This window comes from Eptesicus fuscus, chromosome 1 (assembly GCF_027574615.1).
Source record: "Eptesicus fuscus isolate TK198812 chromosome 1, DD_ASM_mEF_20220401, whole genome shotgun sequence".
Taxonomy (NCBI): Eukaryota; Metazoa; Chordata; class Mammalia; order Chiroptera; family Vespertilionidae; genus Eptesicus; species Eptesicus fuscus.
Window position 1 is genome coordinate 122,542,668 of NC_072473.1, and position 19,987 is coordinate 122,562,654.

General features: G+C 39.0%; 1 protein-coding gene across 3 annotated transcripts in view; it reads left to right on the top strand.

The window, feature by feature from the left end:
- The window catches only part of CUL4B (cullin 4B), a 78,692-nt gene extending 59,312 nt beyond the window's left edge, over positions 1-19,380 (top strand). For 2 of the 3 annotated variants that reach the window (XM_054709830.1, XM_028132048.2), the window contains 16 exons: positions 934-1,007; positions 2,205-2,367; positions 2,512-2,601; positions 2,900-2,982; positions 4,548-4,615; positions 5,560-5,678; positions 7,003-7,195; positions 8,036-8,140; positions 9,423-9,533; positions 9,990-10,075; positions 11,145-11,252; positions 12,081-12,194; positions 12,872-12,977; positions 14,051-14,223; positions 16,433-16,585; positions 19,217-19,380. In XM_054709830.1, the coding sequence (XP_054565805.1) occupies positions 934-1,007; positions 2,205-2,367; positions 2,512-2,601; positions 2,900-2,982; positions 4,548-4,615; positions 5,560-5,678; positions 7,003-7,195; positions 8,036-8,140; positions 9,423-9,533; positions 9,990-10,075; positions 11,145-11,252; positions 12,081-12,194; positions 12,872-12,977; positions 14,051-14,223; positions 16,433-16,585; positions 19,217-19,312 (1,842 nt within the window). In that variant the 3' untranslated portion in view covers positions 19,313-19,380. Of the gene's footprint in view, positions 1-933; positions 1,008-2,204; positions 2,368-2,511; positions 2,602-2,899; positions 2,983-4,547; positions 4,616-5,559; positions 5,679-7,002; positions 7,196-8,035; positions 8,141-9,422; positions 9,534-9,989; positions 10,082-11,144; positions 11,253-12,080; positions 12,195-12,871; positions 12,978-14,050; positions 14,224-16,432; positions 16,586-19,216 lie in introns of all 3 variants that reach the window. The other variant, XM_028132046.2, reaches the window with a different exon arrangement.
- The last annotated feature ends 607 nt before the right edge of the window (positions 19,381-19,987 follow it).

A 19,987-nucleotide genomic window follows, 5' to 3' on the forward strand; every position in this document is an offset into this window, starting at 1 on the left:
TCCAGGGCTTGATTCCGTTTTTTAAAAAAAATATATTTTATTGATTTTTTACAGAGAGGAAGGCAGAGGGATAGAGAGTCAGAAACATCGATGAGAGAGAAACATTGATCAGCTGCCTCCTGCACACCCCCCACTGGGGATGTGCCCGCAACCAAGGTACATGCCCCTGACCGGAATTGAACCTGGGACCCTTCAGTCTGCAGGCCGACGCTCTATCCACTGAGCCAAACCGGTTAGGGCGCGTTTTTTATTTTCAGTTACTTTTTAAATTTATTGATTTTAGAACGAGAGGAAAGGGTGTATATATATTTGTTGTTCTACTTATTTATGCATTCATTGGTTGATTCTTTTTTTAAAATATATTTTATTGATTTTTTTACAGAGAGGAAGGGAGAGGGATAGAGAGCTAGAAACATCAATGAGAGAGAAACATCAGTCAGCTGCCCCCTGCACACCCCCCACTGGGGACGTGCCCGCAACCAAGGCACATGCCCCCGACTGGAATCGAACCTGGGACCCTTGAGTCCGCAGGCCGATGCTCTATCCACTGAGCCAAACCGGTTTTGCCTCATTGGTTGATTCTTGTATGTGTCCAGACCAGGGATCGAACCTGCAACTTTAGTATATTGGGATGATGCTCTAACCAACTGAACTACCCCACCAGGACCTCAGTTACTACTCAAGTTGCAAAGAAGTCATAGGATCATTTTAAGTGCCCCTTTTCTGGAAACTACAGAAGGATTAAGATAATAGAGTAGTTTAATAAAAATGGTATGGCCATATTTTATGGTATATCTGTTCATCTGTATGTTTGATCCTAGTAGTCTAGTATATATTCAAGCAAATCCTGCAATTTTATTCTTACTTTATTGAGCAAGTATTTCAGCCTCACAAAATATAAAAATTGCTTGATTTCTTTTTTTTTTTTGACAGATCATGATCAGGAGCATTTTTTTGTTTCTGGATAGAACTTATGTTCTTCAGAATTCAATGCTACCCTCCATTTGGTAAGGATGCTAGAAAAAAATTTTGAAAAGATTTGTTACAAATCATTTTCAAATCTTAATTACACTAATATTGAAGAGATTAAGTAATAATGTGAATATTCTCTTAAAAACCTCACATTTGGCTTCTAAAAACTTATATTTATATAGTAGTTTTACCTTCTTAATTATGTTTTATATTAATATTAGAGATAGCTAACATTCACTGAGCCTATAATAATTTATAAAGTTTTTCTATGGGAATTAAAAGTTTTCTCTGAACTATCTATGAATATTTGTTGCTGATCAAGAATTTGCTTATTATCCTTTTGTTGTGGTTAATCCTCACCTGAGGATATTTTTCCATTGATTTTTAGAGAAGGTGGAAGGGAAGGGGAGAGACAGAGAGAGAAACATGGATGTAAGAGAGACACATTGATTGGTTGCTTGGGGCCTACAACTGAGTACATGCCCTTGACCAGAATCGAACCCATGACCCTTCAGTCTGAGGGCTGACTTCTCCTTCCACTGAGCCAAACCAGCCAGGGCTGCTCATTATCTTTTAACAATTTTATGGAAAATTCCATCTATACAGGAAAATAGAATAGTGTAATGAGCTCTTCCCCCACCATGTGTACCTAGCATCTACCTATAGCAATTATCAGAGTTGCTGATTTTTGAGTACTAAAGCCAGATGACAAATGACCAATTAAGCCTTCATTAACAGTACAGTGAAGACCATTTTATAACTTTGAACTAATTTTGTCTCTTAATTTGACCAAGGAAGAAATCCACCAAAGGAGATAATATAATAAAACTTAGTTCTGGAGGAAGATAGGAGTTTAGCCTTATTTCTCATTAGAGACAAAATGAGTTTCCTGTATACTTTAGTTTAATAATGTTATTTAAAACTAGAGGCCCAGTACACGAAATTTGTGCACAGGTAGGGTCCCTAGCGGCTGCCAGGTGCCAGCCGGGGCCTTCCTTCCCTGGCTGCTGCTGCTGGCTGGGGGCCTTCCTTCATTCTGTGCCACCCCCTGGTGGTCAGCAACATCATAGCAAGTGATCGAACTTTGCATATTAGACTTTTATATATATAGATTAAATGTGTGGATTTTATCCTTTTACAATAGCTATTTCAAAGCCTGAAGCCCTAATTAACGTGTGTCTCTCCAGAAGTGATATTGCTGTCAGTTAATTTAGATTATATTTTTATTTTAGGGACATGGGACTGGAGTTATTTAGGGCTCATATTATAAGTGATCAAAAAGTCCAGACTAAGACAATTGATGGCATTCTTCTGTTGATTGAGAGGGAAAGGAATGGTGAAGCAATTGATAGAAGTTTACTCCGAAGCCTTTTAAGCATGCTCTCTGACTTGCAAGTAAGTTAACTACTTCACTTACTACAGAGCTGATGGTTATCCCTAGTTTGATGTGTAAAAACCAAATTAATAGTGCTGTTTACATAAAGAACATTCAATAAGTAGTTAATGAATAAATGAACTCCTTTATTTTGTTTCTCCCAGATTTATCAGGATTCTTTTGAACAACGATTTTTGGAAGAAACTAACCGGCTTTACGCTGCTGAAGGCCAAAAATTAATGCAGGAAAGAGAGGTATTTAAAAATCATGATTACTAAATCCACTGTATTCACAATAGACCTTACTTATAAAACATAAGCTGCCCTTTGCATTTATCTTCCCAACATTGTGATGCTTTTCTCTCACTTAGGTGCTCCTTTCTTTTCTCTCTTCTTAAAGGCCAGAATTCTGGATCATAAACTCTACCTATAATTTTACATATGATTCAACCCTGCCACATTTGGCAGGGCTGCTTCCAGGATCTTTTGGACTTGACATTTTCTGAATGATTTATGGGGAGGAAAACAATAATATAAAAAACTATCTTTGTAGGTTCCTGAATATCTTCATCATGTTAACAAACGTCTAGAAGAAGAAGCAGACAGACTTATTACTTACTTAGATCAGACCACCCAGTAAGTATGACAAGCTCTGCCTAATAGCCTTAACCTTTGTTGTGGAATTGCTTAAGGTACTTTAGGCATCCCCAAATATGTTAGTAACTATTTTCAGGTGTGACTTGAGATTGCTTAATAATTGTTTTTATAATATAAGCTTTAAGTTATTTGATTAAGGTTAAGGATATGATTATTGGTTGTGTGTATGTGTTTAGGATATAATTTAAAAATAATGCTAGAAGCTGGTTATCTTTGAAATCTTTGGGCCGACTAAAATTCAGTGGGTGTGAATAGTAGAAACTGTTTCTGTGCTCCCCTATATATTACCAAAATAAGGAGTTCTAGAAAGCAGCATCGATAATTTCTTTACCTTCCTAATAAAAGCAGAGAAACTTGAAAAAGGCAGCCACGGCAAGACCTTGGAAATATCTATCCTGTATAATCATATATAATAAAGAGGTAATATTCAAATTGACCATCACACCCTTGCACAAAGATGGCCACCCTCATGTGGTCACAAAATGGCCACGCCCATGTCTTCACAAGATGGCTGCCACAAGATGGCTGGCAGGGGAGGGAAGTTGTGGGTGATCAGGCCTACAGGGGAGGGCAGTTAGGGGCGACCAGGCTGGCAGGGGAGGGCAGTTAGGGGCAACCAGGCCTGCAGGGGAGGGCAGTTGGGGGCGATCGGGCCAGCAGGGTAGCAGTTAGGTGTTGATCAGGCTGGCAGGGGAGTGGTTAGGGGGTGATCAGGCTGGCAGGCCGAAGTGGTTAGGGGCAATCAGGCAGGCGAGCGGTTGGGAGCCAGCAGTCCCGGATTGTGAGAGAGATGTCTGACTGCCAGCAGTTGGACATCCCCCGAGGGGTCCCAGATAGGAGAGGGTGCAGGCTGGGCTGAGGGACACCCCCCCAGTGCATAAATTTCATGCACTGGGCCTCTAGTGTATATATAAAAAGCTAAGTGACCAGCTGACCGGCTGATAGGTACAATGTGCACTGACTACCAGGGGGCAGACGCTCAACGCAGGAGCTGCCAAGCAACAGCAACTTTGCAGAGTGCCCTCTCGCACTCCGGGACCCCTTGGGGGATGTCAGACTGCTGGTTTTGGCCTGATCCCTATAGGCCAGGCCGAGGGACCCCACCTGCGGGAGGGACCCTGCTCACTCCGTGGACACCCTTCAAGCCCCAGTGCCAGCCGCCCCAGGTGCGACGGCCAGGGAGGGACCTCAGGAGGTTGGCTCCAGGATGTGTCAGGCCTGTCTCGCCCAGTCCCACCCCACTAGCCACCTTCTAATTAATTTCTTTGCAGTGTGCAGGAATCTGTGCACCAGGCTTCTAGTTTATTTTATATATGCAGTCTTTTCCTTTTTTTAGGCATAGAGTAATGCTGATCACCGGTAAAGACTGAAATATGCAGTCTTTTCCTTCTTTTAGGCATAGAGTAATGCTGATTCCTACATAGGATAGGAATATTAAAATGAACACAAAATGAGCTATTTGATTTTTCTCACCCAGAAGAGGCTTTAAAATTTCAGAAAAGTCAAATCTCAGTAATTCTAAACTCTTTTTTTTTTCTTTGTAGGAAGTCATTAATCGCTACTGTAGAAAAACAACTTCTTGGTGAACACTTAACAGCAATTCTTCAGAAAGGTAATTGGCAATTTATAAATCAGATAGCAGCAAACGACTGAAACAAATTTAAAGATTGCACTTTTAAAAGCTTTATAGCATGTGGTGACTGCACTTCTAAGGATGGATACAACCCTTTATTCCTATTCATCACAGTAAACTTTCAAGAGGTGCCCCTTTCCTTAACTTAAGATACAGGAGCTGAGATGAGAGAGGTCCACCAACACTGGTGAAGAAACAGTGGGAATTTGGGAATTCTTGATTTAATTTGTAACACTACAATAAGGAAAGGCATTACGTTTTGCATTAAAGTGTTTTTGTTTGTAGCATATAAAACCAAGCACTTCCACCAAGCATTGCTAAGTGATCTTAGCAATACTATACTTTTAGAGTATACCCTGCATTTACTTTGATAATGCCAGTGATAGGTAAAAAGTCTTACTTTTCTCTTCAACCATCTTTTCTTTTGTATAAAATGGATATATTTTAGAATTTGAATACAGTTACACTGTTATTTCATTCTGAAAATCAAATACATTAGAACCTCATTTAAACTTGGCCTATTAATGTATGGTTCTTGATATACTACAGGCCATATCCAATACTCTGAAATATAGCTATGTACACTAATGCCAGGTATAGTATGGCTACTAGAGATACAAGATTTTTATAATGTGCATTTATGCAAATTCGTTTTTATAAATTGGTTTATACATTTGATCTACCATGCTAAATGGTACAAGCTGTTACACAATTATTTTTATATAGGTTAAAGTTTCCTATATTTAATTTTCACTTGGAAAGGTGATTTTCTATTTGGGTTTAATTTAAAGCAAATCTCTATATAAAATCCACAGACTAGTCATAGTTCAGGCCAGTATTGCAATAATAATTTAACTTAATTTTCATTAAAATATCTGTCATTTTTGTTTACCTTTTAAATACCAAAATGTTTCAAATTTCAGGTTTAAATAACCTTCTTGATGAAAACCGAATTCAAGATTTATCTCTTCTGTATCAGCTCTTTAGTAGAGTTCGAGGGGGAGTTCAGGTTCTCTTGCAACAGTGGATTGAATACATTAAGGTACTAACAATTAACTTGTGATTTTTTTCTCCATTATGGTTTAACCTGTACACCTAGAGTGCATATCAGCAAGTATTTCTTACTGGTACTTGTTAGATCCAGTATTTTTTAAAAAACGTTAGCCCTAGCCAGTTCTGCTCAGTGGCTAGAGCATCGGCCTGTCGATCTAAAGGTCCCGGGTTTGAGTCCGGTCAAGGGCACATACCTTCGTTACAGGCTCCTCCCCAGCCTGGGCCCTAGTTGGGGCGTGTGCAGGAGGCAACCAATCATTGTGTTGCTCTCACATCAATATTTCTGTCTTTCCCTCTTTCTTCCACTCTATCTAAAAATCAATGTAAAAATAGCCTTGGGTGAGAATTTAAATAAATAAATAAATTAATTAATTAATTAAAAAAAATTTTAATCCTGAGAGGACATACTTAGAGAGAGGAAGGGAGAGAGAGAGAAACATTGATGTGAGAAAGAAACATCGATTGGTTGCCCTGACGGGATCAAACCCAGTATGTGCCCTTACTGGGTATCAAACTGGCAATCTTTTAGTGCACAGGACGACACTCAACCAACTGAGCCACTCTGGTTGGGCCCAATATTTTTAAAGTAATGGGCATTTTGAGAGCAGTCAACCTGAGAATGATAGCTGTGTGGTAAATCAGCAATGAAACATTACCTTCTTGATATTGTCTGTAATTTCTAGCTACAATGCTTATATAGCAGTGAATATGGAAAGAGGACTTTTATTGGATCCAAAATTTCCTTTCCTTTCTTAAGTCTTTCCTTTCTTAAATCCGAAGGCAGATTTCCATTTTTATAAAACTTAAAGTTGACTTCTTTTTAAAAAATATATATATTTTATTGATTTTTTTACAGAGAGGAAGGGAGAGGGATAGAGAGTTAGAAACATTGATGAGAGAGAAACATCTATCAGCTGCCTCCTGCACACCCCCTACTGGGGATGTGCCCACAACCAAGGTACATGCCCTTGACTGGAATCGAACCTGGGACCCTTTAGTCCGCAGGCCGATGCTCTATCCACTGAGCCAAACCAGTTAGGGCAAAATTGACTTCTTTAAAAGTAGGAAAAAGAGCCTAGAGACTTACAATCATGTCCCATTATGATATTGTATACCCAGTGCTCATTATTTGGTGGTACAGAGGAATGGTATCAGTCTAGATGTTTTATCACTTTATTTTTTCCTGACTTCAAAAACAGCTTTATTTTACTTGTTGAAATTTAAAAATATGTATACCTACTTAAAATATGATTTGGGGATTGTTTTCATTGTGGATAATTCAATTTTAGTAAAAAAGTAATTTTTGTTTTTAGGCATTTGGCAGCACAATTGTAATTAATCCTGAAAAAGATAAAACCATGGTTCAAGAATTGCTGGATTTTAAAGATAAGGTTGACCATATTATTGATATCTGTTTTCTGAAGAATGAAAAATTTATCAACGCCATGAAAGAAGCATTTGAAACATTCATTAACAAGAGACCAAACAAACCTGCTGAACTTATAGGTACTTTTCCAGTCTCTTTTTCCAGTTATTAAATGTTTTTCTTTTATTCATAAAATTTCAGGTTAGGATGGCAATATATCAACACCATTTACTTGATGTTGCTTAGCTGGTAGTTTCTAAGAAACCGAATATAAGAAATATTAGTTCTTGAAACTAAAGAAAGACTCAAAGCCAACCTGTCAAACTATGTTCTTTCATTGTAAGACAGTACATTGGACCCTATTTATTTTTGTTTATAATAAGCTCGAGATCTGTTTTATAAGACCACAGCAGTTTAGAGGATCAGTTGCTATTTTTAGAGGCTCATAGTTAGGGGTACAAGAAAGTATAGCAGAAATTAAAATTGCCAGTGAGAAAAGAAAATGCCCAGGACAAAAACAAACCAAATAATCTGGGCCCACTTAGTGTAAGGGTGTGATTAACTGTAGTGTTTCTCAGGTTTTTCACACCTCAGTACCCCTTAACGTCAGAAGAAGATGTACTCTGAGAAGGTCTAGGGTCTTCTGCGTAAAGGATAAAATTTCATTGGTGTACTACTTTTACTTAATTTTTTTTGCAAATTTTGCCTTCAATTCTGTAATTCATATGGTTTGTTTGAATAGAAAAGTAGTATTTTAAGATTGCTTACCATCATTGTAAAATGGACACTTTAGTGGAAAGTACATTAGATCTGGAGCCAGAAGACTTGGATTTGAGTTAAGACTGTAATATTTGCTAACTCTGTGACATTGTTTAAAGAAATGCATGTATACCTCTGAAAAACTCAGTATATCATACTTCTGTTTGGGTATGATAAGGATAGTTGTGATCACTTAACAACAAACTTTCCCCCCATTTTAGCTAAGTATGTAGATTCAAAGCTTCGTGCTGGCAACAAAGAAGCTACAGATGAGGAACTTGAAAAAATGTTGGATAAAATTATGATCATATTTAGATTTATCTATGGTAAGTTTATTTTTATTTTAATATTTTTCTTTTAAAACACTCAACAGAGAAATTAGCAAGTATAATCAACCTGGAAGTATTATTTGGGAGTTAATGTAAAATTCTATTTGGGATATTTAAAATTTGATTACATTCCTTGCATTTTAATTCATTGGGATGCTTGAGGAATATTATTTAATTGCCGTGTGTTTTGACTTTTTCATTATTAGTAGCCTTGATTTTTATTACTTGTTGTAATCTCTAGAGTATTGATGCTAAAGCTACTAGTTGACTAAAGCTTTTTTTTAAATTTATTTTAAAATTTTTTTTCTTAATCTTTACCCAAGGATAGTTCTCCATTGATTTTTAGAGAGAGTGGAAGGGACAGGGAGAGACAGAGAAAGGAAAACATCAATGTGAGAGAGACACATCAATTGGTTGCCTCTGACACGCACACTGACCAGGGCCAGGGGATCAAGCCTACAGTCTAGGTACATGCCCTTGATCAGAATTGAACCCGGGACCCTTTAGTCTGCAGGCTGGCACTCTGTCCACTGAGCCAAACCAGCTAGGGTGACTAAAGCTTTTCTAAAGAAAAGTTAATGCAGTCTTAATTCTTTGTAGCAAGGAACTTTTTTTGTTGTTAATCCTCCCTCACCCTAGGGCTGTGGTCGGCAAACTGCGGCTCTCGAGCCACATGAGGCTCTTTGGCCCCTTGAGTGTGGCTCTTCCACAAAATACCACGGCCTGGGCGAGTCTATTTTGAAGAAGTGGCGTTAGAAGAAGTTTAAGTTTAAAAAATTTGGCTCTCAAAAGAAATTTCAATCATTGTGCTGTTGATATTTGGCTCTATTGACTAATGAGTTTGCCAACCACTGCCCTAGGGTATTTTTTCCCATTGATTTTATAGAGTAGAAAGGAGGGAGGGAGGAAGGGAGGGAGGGAGACAGACAGACAGACAGACAGACAGACAGAAACATTGATTGGTTGCCTCCTGCACATGCTGACCAAAACTGGGGATTAAATCTGCAATCCTGGTATAAGCCCGACCCCTTGACTAAGAATTGAACCTGCGACCCTTCAATGTGTGGGCCAATGCTCTAACCATTGAGAAATACTGGCCAGGGCACAGGAAACTTTCGAAACATCTGATACAAATGTCTGCTTCTAATATTTCTTGCATTTAACGAACTTGGATAAAATGTATAAATTTAAATAACTTGGAGTAATGGTGTGATTTATTAAATACTTTAAAGCAATTTTGTCAGAACTTTTAATTGGAATGTTTTATTATTTAACATAGGCAAGGATGTGTTTGAGGCCTTCTATAAGAAAGATTTAGCCAAACGCCTGTTAGTTGGGAAGAGTGCATCTGTAGATGCTGAAAAATCAATGCTCTCAAAACTTAAACATGGTATGTTTGTCATTCTTTCTGTTCATTTTCTTCTTTGATTTCTGGGAGGGAGGGGGATGTTAGCTTAATTTTTACTGTTTTGTCAATTATTCTATGTTCATATTATGAAAATATAAATTAAGTAAGCTCATGAGGTTTCCAGCCTATTTTTGCAAACATGTCTAGAGCTGTTGTGATTCTTAAAAAATAAAAGATTCTTCTTATTTTTATTATTTGTATAAAATATTTCCCATTTATTTTATTCCTAAGTAGGAGATAAGTTTACTACTATAGGATTAAAGAGTTTGATTCTCAATTAGTGGGGCATACACTTTGGGGTAGGGATTTTTTTATTCTTATGAATAATTACAAATCATAGTTCATGCTATTACTTTGTTTTACATTCATGTTTTTAATTTTAAATTCCTTGTTTTTAACCACTTTGAAATATTATAAATGTATAAACATCTTTAATAGAATGTGGAGCTGCTTTCACCAGCAAACTTGAAGGAATGTTTAAAGACATGGAACTTTCTAAAGACATCATGATTCAGTTCAAACAGGTAAAAGTGAGTTAAACTCTTACTTCATCCCTTGAACGTAAATATGTTTAGTTATCTCCTTGCTGTGGTTTGTACTGAAGGATAAATAGAAACATGTTTTTGTAAATATTTCATAGCAATTTAAGTGAAATGTAAGTATATTTGACCTACTTTAATATTCTCAATGTATACCCATGATAACACAAAAATAGAAATAAAGTGTATTGAGCTGAAGTCAGAACAAGAAAAGCTGTAGCTAGATAGAACAGGACTTTCTCTAGCATCTAATCACTGTTGATGATTCACATGTTGAAAGCTGGCAATAGAGAGGGAGGAGATGTGACAGAGTGGTTGTGTAAAGCCTTTGGAACATTGGCAATGAGAATCTATAGACCCAAAGTTTCACAGATGTTATGAGAGGTGGTTTTGAAATATTTAAAAACATAGGAATAGTGATAGCAAATGAGATTTTCCTCTCTTAGGGTTTTAATAATGACTTCTTTTACCACTATATTGCTACAGTGGGAAATGAGTTGAAGACTCAAGAGAAAGATCAGGATCAGTAGGATCATGGGTCCTATGGTAGCTACAGAATAGGGTTTATCTGCTTTGCCCTTTCCCCTTTTTCTTCCTTCCCCACTTCAGGTCACCCCCTGCAAACAGGCGGTGGAGCAAGTGAAAAACCGGAGACTTGGGCTGGCTGGTGGGGTGAGGAATGGGGGTTGCTGCAAAGTGTTCCAAACCACATAGGGGTCTCCAAAGGTGGGGACTACAGGTGGTATGGGGAAAACAATGAAGAGATCCTATAACAGCCCAGCTATATGTGAGAGACCACTTAAGTTGATAATGCCTCTAACAAGGTCATGTGACCTTGTGCCATTGTAACAAAATGTTAACCAGTGCACTTTCGTAGTGCATTTAATATAGGCTTCATTTGTAGTCCTTTAATAGTTGCCTTTTATTTTAGAGATGGTCAGTATCTGCATGTAATTTTATAATGGGGAACTTCTTGAATGGGTCATTATTATGAAATGAAATGTTTCCATTTTTAGTTTTAAAATCTCAGTGTGTGTGTTTGATCTTATTGTAGTATATGCAGAACCAGAATGTACCTGGGAATATTGAATTAACTGTGAATATCCTGACAATGGGTTATTGGCCAACATATGTGCCTATGGAAGTCCATTTACCGCCAGAGGTAAGAGTTGCTCTTTAGGACTTGAGTTATAAGCATAGAAATACATGACACTTCTATTTTGTTTGTCATTGAAAATACTTTTAATAAAAGTTTGTGACAGTAAGCACACCAATACAAAATGCCAGCTATTTTTATTTTTTAATCTTTTTATATTACTTTTGCATTAATATCATTAGAGCATAAAGATGCCAAGTTTCTGGGTTCAGGGCTGATTTCCCTGGCTCTTCTTTCATTTCCCAAGATAGTACTCACCTCTCTGCTCAGCGCTCAAAAAGTCTTGCTCATGTGTCACCTGGGGATTGGATGGCTGAGTGATGAGTGCTTGAGTAAATCCATCCTAACTCCTTGGGGAAATGTTGAACTTAGGACTGAAGCTTAGAAAAGGGGTTAAGACTAGAGAGAAAGATAACTGAAAATCCTCCAGGGAGTAGATCTCTCATTAGGAGGGAGAATGTAGAAACAGGAAGAAGATGGCTGAGGCAGAACTTTGGAAAGGGCTGTCATTTGGAAGGTGGTTGGAAGAGGAACCTGTGAAGAAAACCAATGAAGAAGCAATAGTGAGAGAAAGGATCTAGCATGGTGCAGAGGCACAAAAGGCATTGGAGGTAAATGTTTCAAAAGAGGGAATGATTAAAGCAAGAGTGTGAAGACTGATAAATGCCATTAGATTTGGTAATTGGGGAATCATTGCCTTATATCAGTGATCAGTGGACCTATTGGATAGTCTTAAAAACATCCAGAAATTAGAATACATGAGGTAAATATAAAGAGTGGTGAATGTGTAATATTGGAAACAGCTTAAATAAAGCTTTATTTTATTTACTGTAGATGGTAAAACTTCAGGAGATTTTTAAGACATTTTACCTAGGCAAACATAGTGGCAGGAAACTTCAATGGCAGTCGACCCTAGGACACTGTGTGTTAAAGGCAGAATTTAAAGAGGTAAGTGGATGTTCCCCAAACTTAATTTTCACGTTCATCTTTGATATTGAGGTCATCCCTCCTAACTTGTTTATAATTGTATCCTTAATGCCTATATGACAGTGATAGCTTGTCAAAGCTCTCTGTATATTATAAGAATTTGGTCCTTTCCACAGTTGATTTGACCCTGCTGCATAACCAATAACAGTAACCCTTTTGCCCACTCTTTCCCCACCTGTGGATGTACTAGTAGAATCCACTGCCACTTTTTGACAGAAAACTTATTTTCTTGTTGCTGGGGGCTAGAGAATAGAGTTCCTGCAGCTTTTCATGACTTACCTGAATCAAAAAAGTCAAAAATGCATTTGAAATAGTGATTTCTTGCTGCTCATGATAAATATCTGTAATGACAAATAAGAAGGCTAAGTTACTAGTTTTCATTACTTTGTTGTTCAGTTTTAATTATAAGGCTTTAAAAAGGACTTTAGAAAGGTCACCTAATACTTCCTCCTGTTTTAGGTAGGACCACACCTAAGCCCAATACTGAACATACTGGCTTTTCTGGATACTGTTAATCCATGTTCCTAAGTCCAATAATTGGGAAAAAATGGTTTTCCTGTAAGAGAGTAGTTATTGGATTAATGTTTCATCTGTTTTTTAAAAAAACGATGGCTAAACACTGCTGTTTCTCCCAACAGGGTAAAAAAGAACTCCAAGTCTCTCTTTTTCAAACACTAGTGCTGCTGATGTTTAATGAGGGAGAGGAGTTCAGTTTAGAAGAGATCAAGCAGGCTACTGGAATAGGTTTGTGTTGAATCAGTTGATTAGCAAGCATTATTAAGTGTCTACTCTGTGCACTCTGCTAGGTTAAGAGCTCTGGGGGGATATAAAGGAATAATCCCTCTCTTTGGCACTCCTAATGTAACCACTGGGAAAGGGGGAAATGACACTTGAAATAATTTCTAGTACCAATCTGTGGTGCTGACTCGTAGTGTAAGGGATTTGGCAAAGCAAGAGATCACTGTGTAGTGGTATATTTGGGAAAGCCTTTATGAAGGGGGTGGGACTTGAGCTGGACCTTCAAGCTTTAGTTAGGGAGAAAGCATATGCTGCAAGTGGACATATTGTGAGAAAAGACTTGGAGGTAGCAATGAGCACAGTGTGAGCAGGAGTCATGAAGAGTTTAACTGCAGCACAGAATAGGGAGATTAAAAAGTTAGGGTAAGATAGGTAGAGACTTACAAATATAGGAAATGAAACATATTGTAGGGTCTCGAGTGTGTGACATAATGGAAGTCACTTATATAGGATAGTTTGGAAGATGAAGAGGTTCCAGTCCAGTAACTAGTGGGGTAATTCTTTTATAAAATGATAGGGGCTTAGACTAGTATGAGGCCAATGGGAATGGAGAAGAGGCATCTCTAAGGAAGCAACAGCTTAATGGATAAGTGGAAGATGAAGGGGAAGAAATATAATTGCAGCATTTCTCACCTGAATAGGTTGGTAGATTCATGACTAACAGTTGGAAAGAAGACCCAGTTTTATGGGGAAGATGATGAATAAAATTTTGAACATACTGGAGTAGATGATAGTAAAAACAGCCAGGTGGAGTGTCCTTTAAATGTGGGACTGGAGAGAAGTGAGATAACATTTCTGAAGGTTTGGTAGTTAATTCACATGGAATGGTAATTGAAGTCTTTAGAGGATAACCAGGAAAAAAATCCATTAGATGAAATACAGAGGGAGTCATTGGTGACCGTGGGGTAAAAAGGAAACAATATTAATAGAGGGATGGGGTGGAAGCTAGATTAAGGTTGAATGTCACTATTCTTGTTGATGAGCTATTATAAATGACTCAGCCACTATTTCTTCTTCAGAGGATGGCGAATTAAGGAGAACACTGCAGTCTTTGGCCTGTGGCAAAGCTAGAGTTCTGGCAAAAAATCCGAAGGGCAAAGATATCGAAGATGGTGACAAGTTCATTTGTAATGATGATTTCAAACACAAACTTTTCAGGATAAAGATCAACCAAATCCAAATGAAAGAAACGGTATTTCTTTTACCTTCTCCTCATCCTAATGCACTGGAATTATATGTGTTCATGATAAAAATTGATAAAGAAGATTGTGTTTTTATTTTTTAAATATATTTTAGGATTTTTTACAGAGAGAAAGGGAGAGAGAGTTAGAAACATCGATGAGAGAGAAACATCAATCAGCTGTCTCCTGCACATTCCCTACTTGTGCCTGCAACCAAGGTACATGCCCTTGACTGAAATTGAACCTGGGACCATTGAGTCCGCAGGCCGACACTCTATCCACTGAGCCAAACCGGTTAGGGCTATAAAGAAGATTTTATAGCTATAATACTACCACTGGTGTTAATATTTTCTATGGCTATCTCTAGGTCAGTGTATTTCAGTATTTGATTTTGCAGGGTGTTTTTTGCAAGGGAGGTGCACACAGTTAGACTTGATATTGGACATAGTTTTATATCCTGTGTTTTGTGTTTAATATTAAATCTTTAGACTTCTTCCATGCTATTAAATAAATATCTTGATAAAATGGCAGATGGCCATACAATATTATTTTACAGGTCTAAAAAATTTTTAGTATTTGTAAATAAAACTGTAAGAACCTCTTTGTACCTAAATCTTAATCTCTCTGAGCCTCCCCTTATGATAAATTCATGGAAGTAGACCTGTTGGGTCAATGAGTATGAACATTTGAAGAGTCTTAATACATTATGTCATATTGTGTTCCAGAAAGGCTGTACCAATTTACACTCTTGTCTAGCAGCATGACTGCCTGACTTAACAGTGCCCTCACCAGCACTAAAGATTGTATTTTCTTTTTAAAATTTTTGCCAACTTGCTTGATGAAAAATCTGAATGATTTAGTATTTCTTTGATTAATAGTGAATATTTTGTTGGTTTTTGCCTTTTGAATTTGTATGACTTTTATTAAGGAACCATAGCATTAATTGAAACCAGAAAAAGTTTTAATGTGGGACAGAGGTCAATATCTCAGACAAGCTCCTGTTTTGTTTACATTTACATCAAAGATGTGATATTCCCTTAGAACCGTGGTCGGCAAACCGCGGCTCGCGGGCCACATGCGGCTCTTTGGCCCCTTGAGTGTGGCTCTTCCACAAAATACCACGGCCTGGGCGAGTCTGTTTTGAAGAAGTGGCGTTAGAAGAAGTTTAAGTTTAGAAAATTTGGCTCTCAAAAGAAATTTCAATCATTGTACTGTTGCTATTTGGTTCTGTTGACTAATGAGTTTGCCGACCACTGCCTTAGAAGATGACTGTGTCCTTTTTAAACATTTATGCTGTATCAGAAAGAAACTGCTGGCAAAAAGCCCAAACTATTCTTTTTTTTTAATATATTGTATTGATTTTTTATAGAGGAAGGGAGAGGGATAGAGAGTTAGAAACATCGATGAGAGAGAAACATTGATCAGCTGCCTCCTGCACACTCCCCACTGGGGATGTGCCTACAACCAAGGTACATGCCCTTGACCGGAATCGAACCTGGGACCTTTCAGTCTGCAGGCTGACGCTCTATCCACTGAGCCAAACTGGTTAGGACCCAAACTATTCTTTTGATGTAAGTGCTAAAAATTATATTTTAAAATTTTTTATTTATTTATTTTTCGGAGAGAGAGGTACAGAAACATCAATGATGAGAGAGAATCATTGATTGGCTGTCCCCTGCACGCCCTATACTGGGGATTGAGCCTGCAACCCAGGCATGTGCCATGACCTCCTGGTTCATAGGTTGACGCTCAACTACTGAGCTACACCAGCAAGGCACAAAAATTATTTTAAAAAAGTTTGACTCTGTTAGCTTAGCTAGTTAGTACAATATTTTGAGTCAGAGGTCAGAGTCAATCATTTTTACAGAGAAGTATACAGAAATCGACTCAACAACCCCTTGTGACACATTTAGAAAATTTCAAGGACAGAATAAAATAACCAAGTTCTGTATCATCTGGTGTCTATTAGAAAAACAACTCAAAGATTGTATTTTTTAATTAACTAATATTGATATAACTTCATAGGTACAGGGCAATATAATTAGGACAGAAAGAAGTTATGTTTTTTTTGCCCTGTAATTTTCTGTATTTATAAAGGTCCTTTAGATAATTCAGCATATTTAGCGCATTAACAGTGTGTCTGTTCCTAAAATGTAAAATTAGTGTAAGTAATCAAGTTTAACTTGAGATACAATTCCTAAGTGAAACTTTTTTTGTTAGGTTGAGGAACAAGCAAGCACTACAGAAAGAGTATTTCAAGACAGACAGTATCAAATTGATGCTGCAATTGTTCGAATTATGAAGATGAGGAAGACACTTAGCCACAATCTCCTGGTTTCAGAAGTGTACAACCAGTTGAAATTTCCAGTAAAGGTAGGTACTTCTGTGTTTTTATATTGAGCTTGTCCTATATAATAAAAGCTTAATATGCAAATAGACCAAACGGCAGAACAGTCGGTGGGGGGCGGGACCAGCAAGTGGGCGGTGTCAGGCCAGCCAAGGCGGGTGCCAGTGGGCAGAGGGAGGGGACAGCAATTGGGGGGCAGTGGCCACCGGTGGCAGTGGCAGCGGGGCGATGGGGATGTGGGGCTGGAGCTGCCACCTGGTGGTCAGTGTGTTTCCACAGGGGGAGCGCTGCTCAGCCACAAACCAGGCTAATAGCTGGCAAACGCAGTGACATTGGTGGGAGCCTCTCCCGCCTCCGTCACAGCGCTAAGGATGTCTGACTATGGGCATAAGCCATCAGTCGGACATGCCCGGGGGCTTCCGGGCTTCGAGAGGGCTTAGGCTGGGCTGAAGGCTCCTCCCCCCTACCCCCAAGTACACAAATTTTCGTACACTGGACCTCTAGTTATATATAAAAGAATACATATTTTCAAACATGAATCTTACAAACATATTTATTTAATAACTATGTTTTCATTGATTTCAGAGAGGAAGGGAGAGGGAGAGAAAGAAACAATGATAAGAGAATCATTGATCAGCAGCCTCCTGCACGCCCCAAACTGGGGATCGAGCCCGCTACCTGGGCCTGTGCTCTGACTTGGAACCAAAGTGTGACCCTTCTGGTTCATAGGTCAGTGCTCAACCACTGAACCACACTGCCAGGCGCCAGTACATTTTTAAAAAATAAAAATGCAACCTGACTTTGAGAACTATCTTTTGCCCAAATGTAAGGTTTACCTGTCTTTTCAAACTATCTTGGCAAAATTAAATAGCATTTTGTTTCCCTAAACTTATAATGTGTTTCTCATGTGAAGTTATGAGTTAGTTTTCTTGTATTTGTGCAGAGAAGAGCTGGTTCTTAGAAGACCTCTTTAAAATAGAAAGTGTTGTATAGTAATATGACAAGGTGTGACAGTATGTGTATAGTTTAAAATATTCCTTAACTGGTTTATTTCCATTATACTTTATCTTTTAAAAAGTTGAGATTTTAAAAAGTAAAAATTAACCCTGGCTGGTATTGCAAGTGATTAGAGTGTTGGCCAGAGCACCAAAAGGTTGAGGGCACGTGTATGGGTTGCAGGTTTGATCCGCACCCCTGTCAGGGCATTTGGGGCTGCAACCAATTGGTGTGTCTCTCTCACATCAATGAATCTCTCTCTCTTTTCCTCCCTCCCTGTCTTCCCTTCTTTCCACTCTATAAAAATCAATGGAAAAAATACCCTCAGGTGCCCAGCCAATGTGGCTCAGTTGTTGAGCATTGACCCATGAACCAGAAGGTCATGGTTTGATTCCTGGTCAGGACACAAGCGTGGGTTGTGGACTCGATCCCCAGTAGGGGGTGTGCAGGAGACAGCCGATCAATGATTCTCTCCTCATAGATGTTTCCCTCCCTCCCTCCCGCCCTCCCTCCCTCTATCTCCCCCTCTCCCTCCTTCCCTCCCTCTCCTTTCCTCTCTTAAATCAATAAAAACACCTCCCTCCCTCCCTCTCCCTTCCTCTCTGAAATCAATAGAAAAACCTCCCTCCCTCCCTCTCCTTTCCTCTCTGAAATCAATAAAAACATATTTTTAAAAGCCTTGGGTGAGGATTAACAAAAAACAAAAGTGAAAATTAAAAAAATCGAGATTAACAACCAAACAGTTCCTTTTTTAGATGATGATGATGATGATGATTACGATTACGATTACTAGAGGCCTGGTACATGAAAATTCATGCACTGGATGGGGGGTCCCTCAGCCTGGCCTGCCTCCTCTCACAGTCCGGGAGCCCTCAGGGATGGGAGGTGACCTGGCGATCAGGGTAGGGAAGATGACACCCCCATCATACCTCTGCTGCTGCCACTGCCAGCAGTGCAAGCCTCAGCTGGCCCTGGTTACCTGAGCCTCAGGCGGCCCTAGGCGGCTGGGCAGCTGCCATCCGAGGCTTGCCTGTGCCTCGGGCTTGCCCTGGGCGGCTGGGCAGCCAACACCTGAGGCTTTCCTGCGCCTTGGGGCATTGGCTGGGCAGTCGACATCCAAGGCTTGCCTGTGCCTTGGGCCGGCCCTGGGCAGCTGGGGGGCTGAGGGCGGGTCCGACCACACCGTATGCCTGCCACCCCCCAGCGGGGCTGAAAGGACTGGGGGACTTTGGCTGGGCTGATGGGACTGGGCACCACCATCTTGTGGCTATGGGCGCCACCATCTTTGTGATGGCGAGATGGTCAATTTGCATATTTCCTCTTTATTAGATAGGATTATTTTAATCCTCTACAGAGGATATTTTTTCCATTGATTTATAGGGAGAGTAGAAGAGAGAGGGAAAGACAGAGAGAAACATCAAAACACAGCAATTGGTTGCCTCTTGCACATGCCCTGACCAGGGCCCGTGCCAAGGAGGAGCCTGCAACCAAGGTACATGCCCTTGATTGGAATTGAACTCGGGACCCTTTGGTCTGCAGGCCGAAGCTCTATTCACTGAGCCAAACGGACTAGGGCTGTTCCTTTTTTTAATGGGGTGTTGGTAAATGGGCTTGATCCAGTGACTGTGAGCTTTGCACTGAAAATTTGCTTTCTCTTACAGCCTGCTGATCTTAAGAAGAGAATAGAATCCTTAATTGACCGGGACTACATGGAAAGAGATAAAGAAAACCCAAATCAGTACAACTACATTGCATAAAAGTTTGGCCTTGGAGCATTTTGTGTTTCATTCTGTAGCCAGTGGATAAACTTAACTTGTTGATCCTATATTGTTTGACTTCTTTTATACTACCGATGACCAAATGAAGCAGTATAATGGAAATAGTTGAGTGGACATTTTCAGTGGTTAACATGCCCATTAAAAGAGTAATACCTTTAAGAAGAATGTTGTTGAACTCTTTGCATGTTATTTAGTATGATGTACAGAAAACTCTTAAGAAAGTACTTGGTCTTCATGATTCCTCTTTGGAAATAGGGAAGAGGTCCCCATGGCTATTAAAAAAGGGGGGTTCTTATACACCGTTAATTATGAAGCAAAGGTTTATTTGCTTAAAATGTCATTTAAAGATACTTAAACTGCATGCAAACTTTATTTACTGTACAGAGTTCTGGATGTATTTATCAAATAGAAAAACCACCCTGGACTTGGTTGTTCACCTGTTTTGTGATTTCCCTTGAAAAGAAAAATAAGTTGTCGCAACTAATTCCATTTTACTAAGTAATGTTCTGTTACACTCAAAGGGATGCTTTGAAAATTTTATTTGGAAACAAGTTTTCAAGTAGAGGGACAGTTGCTTATATAATCTCTTGTATATACACATCCTCAAATGTTCCATTTATGGCTGTGAGATGTGTGTATATGGCTTAGCCTTGA